General features: G+C 45.8%; 1 protein-coding gene across 2 annotated transcripts in view; it reads right to left on the bottom strand.

Annotated features, from left to right (window-relative positions):
- The window catches only part of LOC142575268 (HEAT repeat-containing protein 6), a 74,633-nt gene that overhangs the window by 19,439 nt on the left and 36,464 nt on the right, over nucleotides 1-18,730 (bottom strand). For both annotated transcript variants that reach the window (XM_075684481.1, XM_075684483.1), the window contains 4 exons: nucleotides 16,005-16,094; nucleotides 11,682-11,819; nucleotides 10,522-10,677; nucleotides 239-357 (listed from right to left, as the gene is read on the bottom strand). In XM_075684481.1, the coding sequence (XP_075540596.1) occupies nucleotides 239-357; nucleotides 10,522-10,677; nucleotides 11,682-11,819; nucleotides 16,005-16,094 (503 nt within the window). The remainder of the gene's footprint in view (nucleotides 1-238; nucleotides 358-10,521; nucleotides 10,678-11,681; nucleotides 11,820-16,004; nucleotides 16,095-18,730) is intronic.

Genomic DNA, 18,730 nt, shown 5'->3' with positions numbered 1-18,730 from the left:
TTTTTCGCCAAGACCAAGGGTTGTTAGGACCCCGTTAAAAACAAACATTGCCTGACATCTTAGAATTTCTTGGACACAATACTAAAATGTTAAGGCGGTTATGAAGTACACAACCACCTTACAGTGGTGCTAGCGACATAGCAAAAAGTAAAATGCTGTCTTCCCACACTGCCATGCCATTGTAAGAATGTGTGATAATGCAGTGTTTGCAGAAGGTGGCTTAATTTTTAATGCTTACCTTAACTCTGAGAGCATTTCAGTCACGTTGCTGAGAGCCCATGATGCATTCATTCGAACACTGACATCTTCAAGTGCTTCTACAGCAATTTCACCAACATCCATCAGGAACAAAAGATCCTATGATTGGAAGACAAAACATGCAAAAACGCAACAGCTATGAGTCTTGTAACTCATGTATGACTCCTAACTCAGTTTCATACATAGCGGGCAACGCTGCGAAGGCTAGCGAGGCTTTTACACTGCAGAAAAAGAGTGCATCAGATTAGAAAGAAATACATACACTTGAACTTCGTTACAATGAAATGGAATATAAGGAAATAACGGATATAACAAAACAAGTGAATTTGCCCTTGAAATCTCCATAGAGATTCACGTATTGAAAACCTTGATTTAACAAAGCGAAATTTTTCTGCCAATTTAATGAACTAGATTTGTCTCCAAAAAGAAAAAATACCCAAATGTTGCATGCTGAGTATATCTCTTTCCACGGGGTTCGGCATGCGTTAGCCATGGCAGTCCCGCATCAAATACGTTGTTGAGCAACAGTGGTCTTTCTTACAGTCGCACGTAGCTGCACACCTGCGCACCTGTGCACAAGCAGCAGCTCACTATCACACTTCTCCACTGATCTCTCGCTCTTGTGCATGCCTGGCTGCACGAGAGACACAGCAGTGCAAAAGATTAGTGCATTCACTTCTACTGCACGGCGCACAGCGCAGGCAGGTGCAGCTCTGAATGGCCTTTGAGATCGCACTGGGGCGATCTCGAGGGATCCTGCCCAGGCCATGCATTCACTTATCCCTCTCCCTGCGGTGCGTCGTGCGGGCTGGCAGCTGGGCATGGCGTCTGAGGTCGCATTGGCATCAGTGCGATCTCAAAGGCCATGAGCCAACAGAGTCAAGGCGGTGCGGCGAAGTTCACTTGCATCCTCGATCGCACAGCACAGCACTGTGTTGATTGCCACGTGCTGCTCGACCACAACGAGCCAAGTGGAAAGCGGATGCAAAAGACCATCACAATGAAACAGAAGGCCAGTATCTAAAGCCTGTTTTGTCAGTAGCTAAGTTGCATGTTGCACACGCTGAAGATTGTTTTGTTTATTCAAATTTCATTGCATGCTTGGCTGTGTAGTGATTTCGCGGGCTGTAAAGCAGACTCCTTATTTCTATGTTTACAATTGTGCACCCATTGGGCATATATGGCATTACATGGCAATAATGGATATAATGAAATAATATATATAATGAAGTAATTTCAACTCCCCCTTCAACTTTGTTAAAACGAGGTTCAAGTCTATAGGTATAAATCATGCAACTCGATGTGACATTAAGTCTCATATTTTTAGTGGCAAAATGTGATGTAATTGTCACATGGACAGCGTCACGGATGTAAACCTACCTGCATTTCCACCTAGCGAGTGGAGTGACACATTTCTGTTAGCAGCGGCGACCATTTGCTCTCACGACCAAAACACAGTACTGCACCACATGTTGACAGCACAAAGGTGCACAAATAATAAGCGATGTGACATAACCTTATATCCCCAAGTTGTAGTCGTAACATATGAAGTAGTTGTTTCGTGAAACTACTTCAACAGTGAAATGCGTGGAGGGAGACTTCTACGCCGACACTACTTTTTCTCTTAATTTTTTAAAATTCGGTGAACATATGTACTTGGCAAGGCATATGTACCCCCCCCCCCCCAAAAAAAAAAAAGGAAAGAAGAGAGAGCGGAAGGGGTCAAATAAATGCATACAGCCGAGCCATGTTTGATGCAGGCATTGGATGGCACTACTTGCATGTCTTTCACAGTGTTGCCTTCTAAGTATGAAATGGAGTACAGGGGTGTATTCCCCAAGTGTCCACCTAGTGTACTGTCCATTTTGGCTGCTTCCGAAGTGCTTATTGGCTGGGCTAGGGTATGGTGACAAGGAGGCAGGCACCCTCAGCCTGTATCCTTCTCGTTCATACAACTTCAGCCAATCAGCGCCAGCCAAAATGGACAGTCCTCTAGGTGGACACTGTGGGGTTTCTGGCTCTCGCGGAGTTTTTCGGGCTCTCGCGGTGGTTGTGTGGAGCCATTGCGTTGTGTTGCCGGGGGCTCCGTGTCCCTCCCCTCCTTGCCTGGACGGGGTGGCAGCGGGTCATAAAACACTGTCACTCTGCTGTCATCCCGCCCACGGGAAGGTCAACAGGCTTTCCCCATTGGCCGACATTTTGGCGGGATTCAGGCCCTGCTTGCGTGCACTCCGGGTAAGCGCGCGCAAGACAGGCGCCCGGGGAGACCACATCGGGGCGTCTGAAGGTGCGTATGTGTTCCTCTCTGCCGGCGGCGGACAAAGGGGGCCGCCGCCGGCCGATGCTTACTTTGGCTCGTCGGGGTCCCGGCCTCGGCGCGCGCGCGCGCACTATTCCATCGTCTCGATGTCCTGAGGCAGCGTCTGCCGATCATGCCCCCGTCTGTTCGTCTGTCGTTTCTTTCTATTTGCCTTTTCTCTGCTGCGGGGCGCGCGATGGCAGGCACTGACCGAAGGATAGGCAGCCTCTCTTACTGCTGGGGTTCTTTGTTCTCTCTCTGTCGCGGTGTGCCATTAGCGGCCACCGGCGACCATTCGGCCATGTTTTGTGTAATTAGCTTCAGATTCGGACGTAATCGTAAAACGTGTGTCTGTATTGAGTCCGGGGTTCTTTGTTCTTTGTTCCTCGTTTCTTTGTTCTCTCTCCGTCGCGGTGCGCCGTTAGCGGCCACCGGCGACCATTTGGCCATGTTTTGTGTATTAATTAGCTTCAGATTCGGACGGGATGTTAAAACGTGTGTCTGTATTGAGTCCCAGTTTAATAAATGTCCTTTGTGGCTTCTCGAGAGCTTTGCCTAGGGTCTCCCTTGCTGCGCGCGCGGTCTCGCCTTCCCCTAAGCTGGGGCCGGTGGGGCGCGCACGCGCGCAGCTGTGCGTCGGCACACGGAGCGGACCGGAGCAGGCGCGGATGTGGTGCCCTGCACGCAGGGCGGCTCGGAGTGCTCGAACCCGTGGTGGTCGTCCGGAGCGCGCGGAATCGGAGCGTGCGCGCCGCGTGAGCGTCGCGGAGGAGACCACAACACTTACAGAATACTCCCCCAGATACATTGCTTCTGTTGAGTAATAATAAGTGCAGTCATTTTCATCCTATCCTGTTTGAGTGCTATAATCATGTCTCGGCTGCCATTTTGTGTTTCACCTTGATAATTGTGAAACTATCCAAGAAAACAGACAACAACGTGGAACCAAATTGGCATGGTGAATTTTCTGGGGCTAAATTATTATAAGGGCTGGACTTATTTATGCTTTAGGAAGAATTTGATTAACAGCACTGCTGCAGACATGGTCTCTTGTTAAATTTTTGAAGAGAGCTTTATCTAGGGTCATTATATATGACTGTGGGGATTTGTAGGCTGGAAGGCATGGCCTGCCTGGGAGCAGCTCTGTGACAGGCAGCTGTTGACAACACCACACTGGGCTCTACTAGGTACAAGCTACTTTCTCTTATTTTAGGATAGCTGCGTATATACATATACAATTGATCCCAGATATATCAAGCTTGAATATATGGAATTATTGTCTATACCGAACAGTTGTAAAATCTCTTTGAATATCCCACGCAAAAGTGTAGCAATTACCTACGCATACGTAGAACTTGCACTCACCACCACATTCATTACATCAAATGCCACGCCTCATCCCTGCAAGTGCACTTCTCCTAATTGAAGATGCAATTGCTTTTTAATGACGACAAATTAGAAACGGCACTATTTTGACAGACGCTGTCAAACAAGATATCGAATCTGAAGGGCAGTGCAGGCCATGGAGAAAGAATGAGCAGGGTGCTTTCAGTTTTGCTTGCTGTGCATTTGGATGGCTTGCACAAACTGTGGCACGAGCCAAATTTTAGCATTTTGGAAGCAGCTACAATAAATTCAACGCCAACTTCCACTAGGACGAATCTTTACATTACAGTTTGAATTTAACAAAACTAACGCATGCCACATCTGCAATTCGCGGAAAGAACTGCCTATGCAGCAGCGGCACACAGGACTTATCACTGCGATTCATAGGTCCGCCCTGAAGGCATTTCATTTGTGCTCACATGGTTACATGTGAGTGGGAATGGACTCGGACATTCTGCAAGTTGAAAGTCGCTTTCGAAATTAATAGCATTTGTGTAGTGTTGGCGGTCACTAATGCAGGAGCTAAAGGGGAAGGGTCGACAATGAAGGGATGTAGCAGCTGCGAGGTGTCGGAATGCTAAGTGGCATGCAAAAAGAGGTGCGTAGACTTCTTGGGGCAGTTTAGAAGCGAGGGCGACTGGTCCCAACAAAAAGTCAGTTCCAAAGCCAGGCACAACATCTGTCTGCCTTGTTGCCCACGTATGACAATCAGCCGTTTAAACAGTAAAATGTTGGTATTGTAATGAACATATGGCCGGGCACGTTCACATGTAATTCGCAGTACAAATGCGCGGCTGGTGGCATGACACATATCTATACAGGTTAGTTGGCTTCCGCGGTGTGTCCCCCCATTTCTACCTTATCTTCAATAAAAATATGCAACATGCACTTCGATGTGCGTGAGGCACACCACGATCTCATGCACGGGCTAAGCGGGATTTTAGGGTTAGCGTTGCAATCAGTATACCAAATACCATGCCACGGCATGAGTGAGTTGCAGCATTCGTAAGCCAAAAATAAGTCAAGTTTTGTTTATTCGAAATCGCCTTGGAGAAGTAAATAGTTAAGTTCGCGCTTTCCATGATCTCGGAAAACTGTTCTGGACATGGGAAGGACTCGGTTGAGCTTCAAATAGGCATATTTTATATTTCGAATTATCGATATATCAAACTATTTCAAAATCCTCTTTGAGTTTGACATATCCAGGATCAATGTATGTACAAAACACAGGGGTGTCACCATAGTGCAATAATGGTGACAGCAACAGTTTAATGACTAAGCACTTGAAGTACAGTCAAACCAGGATATATCCAACCCACACAGAACAAATTATTGTGTATAACAAATAGCTGTAAAATCCCCTTAAAAATCTTTGTGTAGAATTGTTATTTTATATATTGAATTAGTAATTTATTGAACTTTTTTTGTGATCCCCTTCAGATTCACTATAGCTGGGTTCGACTGTATCACTGTTCACTGGAGAGTAACTTAAGTTATCTGAATCATAGGCGCTGACTACGGTGGGGGGAGGGGGGAGGGGCTCCATGGCCCGAGCCACCTCTAGAGTTTTCCGAGGGGGGGGGGGGGGCTGAGCCTCCCCTGGCAATGCTGAAGCCTACTTCCCCCCCACCTAACATGTAATTGCCAGAGTTTTGTTACCCCCATCATTTGAGGTTTCTTTTGTCTTGCCTCGACTTTCTCATTTAAAATTGTATTGTGGCTAATAGCTTACTGCATCATTGTTCACGTGGATGTGCACGGATTTTAATTCATACCTTGCTTTATTTCTGCAAATCCTGACAATAGAAGAAGTGCATTAGAAGTACCAGTGCTGGCTGCCTCATATGTATTTTCTCACTTCAGCATTGTTTTAAATTTACACTGTAAACACCATGCACATACAAAATATATTTAAATGTATACACAGGTCAAAGTTCATTATATTTTTAAAAAGGAGGAGGTAGCCAATTAAGAATTAGTTCTAAAGCTATGTATAGCTTATGCCTAGAGAATGACAATGTTGCTGTATTTTCACCTCGCTTCAAAATGCTTTGCATGCTTTTTTGATGCTGAAAAAGCCTGTAGACTTTAGTGACCTCTTCGGCAGAGTCTTTTATCAATGGCGTGTGAAATGCACATGAATGATATGTGTCTCATTATCGCTTCTATTTCCACTAAGCAAAGCTAACGACTCATTAAAAAACACTTCTAATAATTTACAACATTTTTCAGGGATGGAAACATCGTCACTTGCATGCAGAGGTCATAAATATATGACGGGTGTCTTAATTAACTATCATGCACAAAGATTTAAAAGAAAAGCAATGAATGACTCGAAGGAAATCTAATGCGTATTGTTTCCAGTACAGTGGAGTAGCTGGCAGTAATCTTTTTCATTACTGAGATTTAATTAAACAATTGCAATTAATTACCTAACTTGAGATGAACTATCATAATTATCAAAGTGTCAATGAGGCATTTGTAGGCACAGCCAAGGGACATCTAGCTGTGGTATTTTCAGCAAGGTACTAATTGCATACAAATTTTTTCCAATTGAAAAATAAACACTGCGAAATGTGGCAAATATCACATGACTGCGCTCCCACCCGCATCATAAAGCAGTGCCCTCGAACAGGCTCTTTCTGAGTTAGCCAGAACGAAATGAAGGAAATAAAGAAAGAAATCACCGCCCAAGTACTCTGTACAGATGGTTAACCAGCGATGCTACAACGCAGACCCGGTGTTTATAACTGGGTTAATCCCGATGGTTCATTAAATGGCGGCTTGGTAGGTTGCCGGATCCTCAGTACGCAGTTGCTGCTTACGCTCGGCTGCACAAGCCTGTTCTTGCGCCCGGGCTGCAGCATCGGGACGGTGTAGAAGAGCTCATTCCTGGTTCTGCTTGTGGCGTTGCTGATTGAAAGCTGCCTGCTCCTCAGGAGTACGTATGATGCATAGCCTACCTATTTGGGAGCCGGAGAGAAACTGATTGTATGCGACTTTTCATGCGCAACAGATTGGAAGGCACAGACCTGTAAATTGGCCGGCTAGTTCACCTGACCACACTCCACTCAATTTCTTTCTTTGGGGTTATATGAAAGATTGTGCTTACATGATCGAGACAGACGTCAGTTTAGCTGAAGACAAGGATGACAGATGGCTGCCGTAAAATTCGAGCGTCGGTCATCAAGAAAGCGACTGAGGATGTGATAAAGCAGACTCAGTACTACATAGCTGCAGAAGGAGACTTATACGAACACGACCTCTAGGCAGCAGCTGGTGTTCAACGGCGCTTATGAATTCATGGATAATAAGCGCACACTGAAATCTGATGTATTTTTCTTTTTTGTGCAAGCATCCCAATTGCCAATTTGGCTCATTTAGAAGTGGTTATTTACTTTCTTGAATGCATCGGTTATGCCTTTTCTGAACACATAGGTCGCTTCCCGGTGTGTTTATTTCACTTTTATTTTATGCCATGAACTTATTTTTGCAGGACGTATACACTCTCATGAAAACTAAGACCGTCACTTTAATTTGGCTTTGGTCTGAAGCAAGTTTTTTCCACGAAATATTGCTGCGCGCGAAACATGCTACAGTCGAACCCAATTATAGTAATCTTCAGGTGCCACGAAAATTCCACTGTTAAAACTGGGTTGCATGAAAAAAATCTAAATATAGGGATGGCAGAGCTGTTGTGAGAAAACTATAATGGCGGGTAGGCCAGTGCCCTTCCCCACCACCTTCCTCCATCCAGCTGCTGATTGTGTTCACTCGTTTAACTGCTTCCTGGGCGCTCCGATTGTGTGTAACAAGCCGCGGCTGTTGGCATTAAAGAATGACACTGCTATAACAACTGCAAAGAGGTGTCACGGGTGACAAGCGATATGCGACTACCGCCGAGGCATTGCTTTGGTGGCCCCAAAAGGGGCCTTCTAAAAATTGCGAGAATGCTGCCGCAGCAGCCTGTCAGCTTGAGAAATCCAGAAGAAATGTTGAGATGGGATCGCCACAAGCATCTCGACAGGTACTTCTCACTGGCTTGCACGAGAAAACTCTATGTCCCACACTCTTGCATGCTTTACGCGAAGCTTGCCGACATCCTCCTCCAAGGCATCCAGGTGTTCCACGTAGTGCAGCGGAAGGTTCCTCGCAAAAACGAAGCTCCGGAGTGACTGAATAATCTGCCGGGCCTCCTGTGAGGACAACGTTGAGGCAGCCTGCCCTACCGCGTCATCGCTGTCATTGTTGCTATCTGATGCAAGCACGCTCGCGACAATTGCCTCATCGGGTAGCCTGCCCTACCGCGTGATGGTTGCCGTTGCTATCTGATGCAAGCACGGTGGCGACGATCGCCTCGTTGATTAGAAGCACTCAGTTTCTAAACCTACAGCCGTGTGCTCTCTTTTCACCGGCAACGTCGTGCATTGTCGATGATCAGCGTGCGAATCAGCCATCTTCCATTTCGGCGGCAAGCAACCGCGTGGCCAGGAACTATTTCGACGCAAACAACGAAGACCAACACGAGCGATTAAGCTGTTTGCAGAACTACGCTGAATGAAGAGCCAGCGAGCAACCTGCGAACAGCGTGGCTGGCGTGGTCCATTCGTGTTTCGGAGGGTGGGGCAGCATAGAGCTGTGGGCGCAGCTAAGCTGAGCGTGCAGCCCATTCGTGTTAAGAGGGGGGGGGAGGGGTGAGGAGAAGGGCGACGGGAGAGAGGCGGCGGGGATAGCTAGAAAATGAGTGTGTGATGGCTGTTGGAGCAGCGGCCCATTGTGCAGAGGTTCGAATTTCTCTTCTTTTTTTCTTTTCAAGGATTTCGCATTTCACTACTGTTCGGCTCGGACACCCAACAGTCAAACTTCATCGTTATAGCAGGTAATGCGGCAACAGGGCATTGTAGTAAGCGGGTTATTTCACCATGGAAAACATACAAAAGTTGATGGTGCAGCAGCTTCTCATTGTTATAACCGATATATTGTTAAAACCAGTATCGTTATAAGTGGGTTTGACTGTATGCCTATTACATCGTTTTTCGTATTTCGTGCGTAGTGAGAGTGATGCTTTGGCCGCGCTCTCAAGGGGCTTTTGTTATTGTGATCAGTCGACCTTGAGAGACAGTGGTAATAATTGTGAAGTAGTGAGGAAGGAATAGCTGCAAAGCCGCGAAACGTGCTGGTGGTGCTCCATCCGTACCATTATCAAGGCGATGCGCTGTCTCTTCGGGTTTGGGACAGGCAATGCAGTCTTTCAATCAGCTTATTTGAGGGCGCTGCTGTATGATGCGGATGGGAGCGCAGACACGTGGTATTTTTCATATTTCGTGAGGTTTGTTTGCCACACGGAAAAAAATTGCACGTAATTAGTACATCGCTAAAAACACAGCAGTTAGATGTCATTTGGGGGTGCCTGGGGGTGCCTACAAATGCCTCACTGACAGTTTGATAATTAGGACAGTACTTCTCGAATTAGATAATTAATTGGAATTGTCGAATTAAATTTCAGGAACGAAATAATTACCAGCAGCTACTCCACTGTACTCGAAACAACATGCACTAGGTTTTCTTCGAGTAATGCAAATGCTCCTTTTTAAAGTCTTGGTGCATGATAGTTAGGGCACCTTGAATAATTCACTCAGTAACTGAAATGAGGCCAAGCTGGATTCACTCAAAATCAGAACCAACAGCAGTCATGCACAGGGGTACTTATACTCGGACTCACAGAAAAATAAAAGACAGAGAGAGGCTGCTGTTTTGCCGAAAAGGCAAAGCAGTATTAGTGATAGCAAGGTATACGACAATTACACGAAGGAATTTTGCACCACCGAGAGACACCAGATTCTTAGTGGTGGGAGAGGATTCAGGCTGTGAAACTGAGCTGTCTCCTACTTACGAGGTCTTGTAAATTCTCATATAAGGCCAACACTTCAGTGAACAATTCTTCGAGGTCACACGAAGTTTCTTCAAGTGCAAGAAACCACACACACACACACACACACAAACATGCGCGCACGCACGCACGCACACACACACACACGCACACACACACACATGGGGTTTGGAAAGCCGGTTGGGCCCGAACCTGCCCCCCCCCCCCTCCCGGAAAAATGAAAACTATCTGCCTATGATCAAAACATACTTAGTGCCAATTGCTCACACACTTACAGTTGCTCGCACACAAATTACAGTTAACAACTCGAGTTCCCATTCTTGGGTGTGCCTACTGTGCCCCTTCGTTGAGCCCTGATTGTACGGATGCACTGTACCCATATGTGCGACGTCTTGCATCTAGTGCCAGAGTTAATCTAGTGGGGGATGTTGATCTGCCTGATTTGAACTGGGAATCGATGCAGTACCACAGCGCCAGCTCATAAGTCATTTTCGACCTAATGCTTTCCTTTAACGTTATTTATATAGTGACCCAGCCTACAGGCATACGGGACACAGCTTGAGTATGCTTGATTTACTATTTCTCACTGATAACTTTCCGATACCTGATGCAAAGATAGAAATACTGGATGGCATATCAGATAGATAGATAGATAGGTAAATAAATAAATAAATAATGTCCTCCTCACCTCCCGTAGTGATGTGTACATACAGAAGATGCTGAGGCACCTGATGGCAGCATTACGCACAAAGGCATCTTCTGTCCGTTCCACAACATTACCATTGCTGTCGGGTGACCGTGCAAGTCCAAGTAGCACCGTGATGCACAGCACTTTACGGTCATCCTGAGGAGAGGAGTATAAAAAGTTAGGCTGAAAATGGCTGCTGGATTGTGCCCAAAGACAAGCTTTCGAGCGGGCGGGGGGGGGGGGGGGGGGACGTAGTTGGTTCCATAAACTGCTGACTAAGGTGCAAGGGAGTACACTATAAAGCATTATGGGGAATTATAGCAGCGGTATATTGACAGACATAATACTTGGAGCACACTTTGTATAAAAGCATAGAACCGGTGCATACAGCTGTACTTAGTGTTACTCGTGATAACAAGCAATGAACCAACAATGAAGGTGCAATTCTGCTAGAAATATCTAGGGCTGAGTCCTTTATGTACAGTACGGTACACTGCTAAAGAAAACAAATAACTGGTAATAAAGCCAACATTTGGGTTTTCTAATGTCAATAATTGTTGCTGTCATGGTATCTTTGATTGTGCCTATAATTGCGGTGTTTTTTGTGCTACTGTCTTTACACACATTGCATTTTTTCTTGTTTTATTGTTGTGTAATGCATTTTAAGTGCTTCAAGGCCCCCTTAAAGCCCCATTGGGTCTTTCAGAGCAAATAAATTGTGATTATGATGATAACTAGGAACATTGCTGTTACTAGAAGGAAGTGGCTGATCAGATTCATAGTGTACACTTTAACATAAGATATTGGTACATGTACTTTTATGTCATATCTTAGAGATAATCAAAAGCAGTATACTAAGTGCATGTTTCCTTTAACAGTGGGCCATACTGTACTATCAGTATGTATAAACTACTACTACACTGTGTTCCATTTCCAGGTTCACATGCACATTTAACAGTGGCTTAATCCAGTTATTCAGCAATGTATAAGCCTCACCAGTTCTTCTAATCTCACTAAGGCCGATTATATCCCAAACAATGTCTGATAGTTTCTCAAAGAGTTCTGCTAAGCTAGCCTCACTTGACAAAGTTTGGCAATTAAAGGTTGACAGGGTCAGTTTCCATTGGCAGCCTATCTGGACCCAGAGATTGAGTACTTACAGGCAAAGAATCCCACATAACCGTCCCAATTGTGGAGAGGCAATTGCAACTCTCTGTTTGTAGCATTGGTTCAGAAAAATCTTGTAGAAAAGACTGTAGTGTTCCGTTCAGCAGGCAGTCCAACCAAAGATGGCGCCCCTGAAAAAAAAAAAAGAAGAAATACATATAGAAGTGTACCAAATACTGATTGTACCAAGTACTCATTGCCCGAGGCAATGCTCGAAAGATGAATTATACAAGCATAAAAAGAACCTTATGGTATTCTAAACAGAGCTGTCCCAAGTCAAGCAAGCATTGGAAAGTGACAGCTTCTCCAAAACTTTATTGTGCTTGAAACTATGATTTTCACAAGATTTGCTAAGTTCTATGCACATTTATATATAGGCAGAAAAAGGAGAAGTAATATTGCTTATACCTGATACGTGTAGTCACAGCTGAACAAATGATTGCACGGCTGAATCAGAGTGCAAGAGAATAAAATCTACTTAAGGCTATGTACACACTTCGTCTCGGAGCAGGCGGAAGCAGCAAAAACTTGACAAAATCCACCTGCGTAGGCAGCGAAACAGACAGAAAACCAGGCAGCGAGCCCGATCACTCTCGGACTGTTTTTTCCGTCACAGAGAAGTGGAAAGCTGTTCTGCTTCACCAGAAGCTGCACTATCACGTAAACTTCTGGTAGTAAACCTCTCCCATTTTTTATTGTCCATATTTAGGAAAAACAACTAGCTAAAGGTATTAAAATTAAACTTTTTCTGCTTCCATGGTAGACGAAAGTAAAAGACGACATGTACAGTTGGGCGAAAGGATAGCTTTTAATAACGGATGGGCCAATAAATGAACATACTGCTTGAAATGGTGTGATGAACAGCACCAGCACGTGGACAAACGTACGCAGACTAGATGGATGTGGGCGAAAGTGGATGTGGTTTCTGCTGCAGTGGGAAAACAGATGTGAACATCTTGGTCATGCGTGGAAAAGATTTTCCACCTGATTTGGCCTTTCCGGCCGCTTGCCGCATCCCAAGTGTGAACGTAGCCTAAAAGCTTATTTTACGCAGCCTCTAGTGCAAACAATAAGCTTTTTGGCGTGTCTTAATGTGGCAGTTAGAAAATGATAACCAAGTGTTTTTCAAACTGTGGTTCACAACCATCAGGGTAGTTATACAGGCTCAACAGAGGGCCACGCAGTGGCTCAGAGCTTTATTCATGAGAAGGAAAATTAGTAGAGGCTGCTGTTCGTCAAACATGGAAAGGGAGTACCACACATTCTTTAGTACCAAACCCACATGTCTTCGTCATTATTATCACTATGTACTGTAGCGTAAACCTGGCTCTTCAGTACAGTGCCATGAAAATACAGTTTGCCGTTCAACACACAGAAAGGACTTATGGTGCTGTCAAGAACTATGCCCTCTTTTTGGGTAGCTGCGGCATAATGAACAAGATCACTTCAGCCATTTCTGCTAAATTTTTTTTTTCTGTCTTTTCTAGCACAGTGACCCAACCCTGACCATATTAACCTTCAGTAGAAATATCAATTTTATATATTGCAGATCCGGCACAGAAACCTTGAAGCTTGCTGTCTTGCGGAAAACCAAAGGGGACAAAAGGCATCAGAAACAGGACAAAAGAACACAGATGACACACATGTTTGCCGCCTCTATCATGATATACCAAGCCCAAAGTGCAACATTAACCAAAGGGGAGGTAAAGTGCCTCAATATTATTTTTGCACATCACAAAGTACATAGCTGCAACATTAAAATTCATAAAGCTTAGCCGAGAGATAGAGAGAGATAGACAAACTTCAATGAAGAAAACAAAACTTGAGGTCCTGTGATTGGGGCCCCTAGTCCAGGGCTTCATTGGCACGAGTGGCTTGCTGGGCTTGGTCCATAAGAGCCAGTTTGCTATCATAATTTTCATCCACAAGCCGCACTTCCCATTGCTTGTAAAAATCTTGTGTTCTTAGTTTTGTAGAATTGATATGGGTCAGTCTTTTTGGGCACATCCGTGTGATGTGCAATAATATTGGCATGTACTTGCACTACGAGCATTCGTCAGTGTGTCGTGTGTGGTGAATGCGGCTAAGTGTATGTATGTAGGTTTGGGTACGCTTGTGTTTAAAGTCGGCGCCAAATTCTTGCCTGTTTAACTTTGGTTGCAGCGTCCAAATTGTCTCTGCTCCTCTCTTTCGTGTTCGAGGATGTCATGCACTGTAGAGGGGGAGGGGGGGGTCATCACTTCGTTGGTCCGCAGCTAATATGCTTAGTACACGAGCTAGCCGGTCCACCCTTGTGTTACCCTCCATGCCCTTGAGCACGGGGCACCAAGTGAGATTGCAAAATCTGGTCATTTGGTTCCCTAGAATTTTGAGTATACTAAGCGCAGCGCTAACCCGGAGAGATGCAGGTGACAGGTGATTTGTGAGTCCATGAGTATGGCTGCAGATGTGTCTCTATTCTCCACGTTCCTAATAGCAAGTGCAATCGCTGTGGCTTCTGCCGTGATGACAGATTTTGCCCTGACAGATGCCCCTATCACGAGAGTTAGGTTTGTGGCTATCACCGCATACTTGTCCTTGCCAGTCTGACTAGCGTCCGTGGAGTACATGTCCGCTTGTGCTCTAAATGTCTTGTGCAAGACTCTTGCTCAGCCTTTCGGCGCCCCACGCAATACCTTGGACTTATATTTTTTGGCATTGAATACACCACTATGTGCTGTCTGACTTCTCGGGTGATCTGCACTGTCTCTTCTGCAGTGAACTGCAGAGTGCAAAGCCGAGTTTGTTTAGTATGGCCCCACCCTGCGTTGTTGCGCACAGCCATTCCCTTTGCGTGATGAGGGTGGCCACCACACACCGAAGGGTATTGTGGATTCCCAATCCCTCAAAGCATTCTGTACTAGTATATTCAGGGAGCCCTAGAGCAGCTTTAAAAACCCTCAGAATGATGACTTCAATCTGTTTGAGCTTCTGATTGGTAATGCTTTGGAAGGGGAGTCCGTATGTTATCCTACTGATGACGGAGGTGTGTACGAGTCAGATAGTTAACCCTTCCAAGAAGCCTTCGCAGGTTCACGTAACACTACGAATCAGCTCAGCTATGTATTGGGTGGTACCTTTGAGGTGGCGGATTGTGTGTGCTACTTTGGCCATGTTGGATCCATAAGCACAGAATGCAATGTTTATCTACCTCCCTTATGCACTCCCTATACAAGAATGTAGTCCGAAACTCTGGCAATTTTCTCATCTCGCATACTTTGCCCTTGTTCGAATAAGCTCAGACTTCTCTGGGGCACATGTCATGCCAGCTCCTTGCGTGAAGGTCTCGACCTGTTGGATTGCACACTGGAGAAGCTCCTGCTTATCTTCCTAGGATCCCCAATTTGTCCAAGGCGTAAATCATCAGCGTAAATGGCGCTCCCTAGGGTTTGCTTTGCCCCTAGTTACAATGCGGGTTTACACATTCCAACATTAAATAGGAGCAAGGCACGTATAGACCCTTGTGGGGTTTCTCGATCAGGAACTACAAAGGGTTTCTACCTAGTTGAGCCTGGACCGATGGTGGCCGTACGGTTTTTCAGATAGCTGCATACGTACTGGTAAATGCATGTCCCGCAGCCTACCGCTTCTAGTCCTCCCAGTATTGCATTGCAGACATGACAAAGAGGAAGGGGGGGGGGGGGGTAGCAACACACATTTTTTACAATGTTTGTCCTATGAACACAACTTTTGTGGGATAAATACACTCTTTATTAATGATTTACCTTTAAACGCAGCTGTCAAGCAGCAGCAAACTTGGAACAACAGAGACTGACAAGCAACCATGTGTTTGAGATAAAAGTGGCTGTCACCAAGTTTGCTGTTGATGAATTGGCCTGCTCTAAAAACTTGTGAAAATAAATTTGTTCAAGCCAACCAGCCTTCGGGCATAATGGCGGCTTGAGTTGCCGCGAAAATGACGGTGCAGGTATCATCACAATTTCTCTTTTGCACACAATTTTTCCAATATTGCACTACCGCATTTTCAACAAGTCATCTTTTGCAAAATTGGACATAATGATCGTAAAATTGTAGAAGTAGCCTAAATTTGTTAATTACTGCAGAGCCGGCAGGTGTGATAGTACTATCTTGGAGAACACTGCCACAATAAATGCAAGAATCAAGCTGCTTACTCGAGGCACAAGAAATAATTAACACAAAAAATTACATGAGTGCCTTTGCTGTGACTGCCAGTTCAATATCTAATTTGGGCCTGAGGTTGACATGTACCAGCCGAGTACGTGTCAATCAAAACAAGATTAGACACTGAGCCTTACCAAGTCTAAGCAGCGTTGTACGTCAGCATTATCCTCATCCTGCTTCACGCTGACAGCTTCCCCCAATTTCTTACTGAATGCGCCAAGAAGCTGTAAACAATAGAATAGAGCGCACAGTAAGCAAAGTTTCTTTAACATGATGGAATGACTGTGAACATTGTAATCAACATGATGTGACTATGAAGAAAGATGACAAGGTTTTATTAATTTATTCATATAGCCTAATAACACAAGATACTGCTGGAATAAAAGAGAAACAGCATGACACAGGCTGAGCAAGTAAAGAGCACAGGACAGAGTGCTGAGACTAACAACCAAATGCTTTAGTTGCAGAAGCAGCATATAAAGACATCATTGAAGATGACATAAAAGAAAGAAAATGAAGGATAAGCGTTAGCCACAGAGATAATCCAGTTCTTTTGTCGATAGTGTGAGGGACGCAGAACTGACGCATGCGTCGCCACTTATGAATATGCAAAAGGCCTCAAAGATTTCCTGCGTGCACTGTTCACTATATCTTCCAACTATTTAGCACTATTGTAACATGTAGTCAACAGTGCGTGCAGGAAATCTTTGAGGCCTTTTGCATATTCACAGGCGGTGTCACCTTCAGTGGTGTCTCTATATACTGCTTCTGCAAATAAAGCATCTGGTTGCTGGTCAGTGCTCTGTCCTGTGCTCTTTACTCCCTCATCTTGTGTCATGCTGTTTCTGTTTTATTCCAATGATGAACCAACTAGCCCCTTTGAACACAGTGCTAACAAGATACTGTGCCAAAGCCCTTGCAGGTATTGTGCAAAACATAAAGGAGTAACAACAAAATAAAGGTACCTATGCACAGCAGTTAATTTCACAAGGCAAAAGAAGACACATACAAAACCGGTGATAAATTCAGAAAGCAGTTTTCTCAAACTGAACTTTGTGGGGTTTCCGGTTCTCGCGGGGGTTGTGTAAAGCCGTTGCGTTGTGTTGCCGGGGGCTCCGTGTCCCTCTCCTCCTTGCCTGGACGGGGTGGCAGCGGGTCATAAAACACTGTCACTCTGCTGTCATCCCGCCCACGGGAAGGTCAACAGGCTTTCCCCATTGGCCGACATTTTGGCGGGATTCGGGCCCTGCTTGCGTGCGCTCCGGGTAAGCGCGCGCAAGACGGGACCCGAGGGACCACATCGGGGCGTCGGAAGGTGCGTACGTGTTCCTCTCTGCCGGCGGCGGCCCCCTTTGTCCGCCGCCGGCCGATGGTTACTTCGGCTCGTCGGGGTCCCGGCCTCGGCGGGCGCACGGGCACTCTTCCGTCGTCTCGATGTCCTGAGGCAGCGTCTGCCGATCGTGCCCCCGTCTGTTCGTCTGTCGTTTCTCTCTATTTCCCTTTTCTCTGCTGGGGGGGCGCACGATGGCAGGCGCTGACCGAAGGATAGGCAAATTCTTACTGGTCGGGTTCTTTGTTCTTTGTTCCTCGTTTCTCTATTCTCTCTTTGTCGCGGTGCGCCATTAGCGGCCACTGGCGACCATTCGGGCATGTTTTGTGTAATTAGATTCATATTCGGACGTTGACGTTAAAACGCGTGTTTGTATTGACTCCCAGCTCAATAAATGTTCTTTGTTTCTTCTCGAGAGATTTGCTTAGGGTCTCCCTTGCTGCGCGCGCGGTCTCGCCTTCCCCTAAGCTGTGGGGCCGGCGGAGCGCATACGCGCGCAGCTGCGCGTCGGCACACGGAGCGGACCGGAGCGTGCGCGGACGCGCGGTGCCCTGCACGCATGGCGGCTCGGAGTGCTCGAACCCGCGGTGGTCGTCCGGCGCGCGCGGAATCGGAGCGTGCGCGCCGTGAGCGTTGCTAGTGAAGACCACAACTTCAAAGTATGTACATTAGTTTTTGAATGAATGAGCGAAGTACATTGTGCATACATGTTGCGAGCAAAAAGAAAAGCCTCAATGAGAAAATGTTCTCGTGCAGAAATGCTTTCTCATGTAAAAGAAATAGGCACAATAAAGCTTGTTGTTGGGTGAGTTGGTTCATAATGCTTAAGGAAAGATACTGCGCCAAACACAGACAAGCACAAAAGGATATCGACACAGACAAGTGCTAGTTTGTGTTGATACCTATAGTGCTTGTTCGACTTTGGTGCAGTATCTCTTCTTAACCCTTTGAGGGTCAATGACGTAAATATACAGCGCCACGAACAAACTCCAAAATGGTCGATGTCGTATATTTACGGTGCCATTTGTATATTTAAAAAGCGCGCCAATTTCCTAACTTCTTCTTTTCTGTCATGTGCTGCCACTACGTGGGAATACAGAAAATTTTTTTCACGCGCCTCCCTCACTCGGTTTTCGTTGCGTGGTTTGTTTTAGCGCTAGTTCCCTCCTGCACGTCTATATAGTACCGCTCACGCATTGGTGCGCGCGGGCGAGCGGCGGCATGTGTTTTGTTCCACGGTCGGTTTCGGCGTCTTATGCTTGCAAAATTGATGGCTATCTCGTTACTAATCGTTCAAAAGGCTTGTTTCTTTCTTGCTTGTTTAGTGCTTACAGGTGCGCGCATAGGAAGGATGCCGCCATGCATGCGTTTCCGCTACTTTTTTTTTACTCGTGAAAACTAATTGCCTCTGGTTGGCGATAAGATGAAGATTAGCGGAAGTTTGTCACACATTTTGCTTTTTCGACGGGCACATAGCCACGCAGTTTTCTTGAGTGCACGCTCCTACGCAGTTCGCTTACGCTATGGATG

This window comes from Dermacentor variabilis, chromosome 3 (genome assembly GCF_050947875.1).
Source record: "Dermacentor variabilis isolate Ectoservices chromosome 3, ASM5094787v1, whole genome shotgun sequence".
Lineage (NCBI taxonomy): Eukaryota > Metazoa > Arthropoda > Arachnida > Ixodida > Ixodidae > Dermacentor > Dermacentor variabilis.
This window is presented reverse-complemented; position numbering and strand designations above follow the sequence as displayed.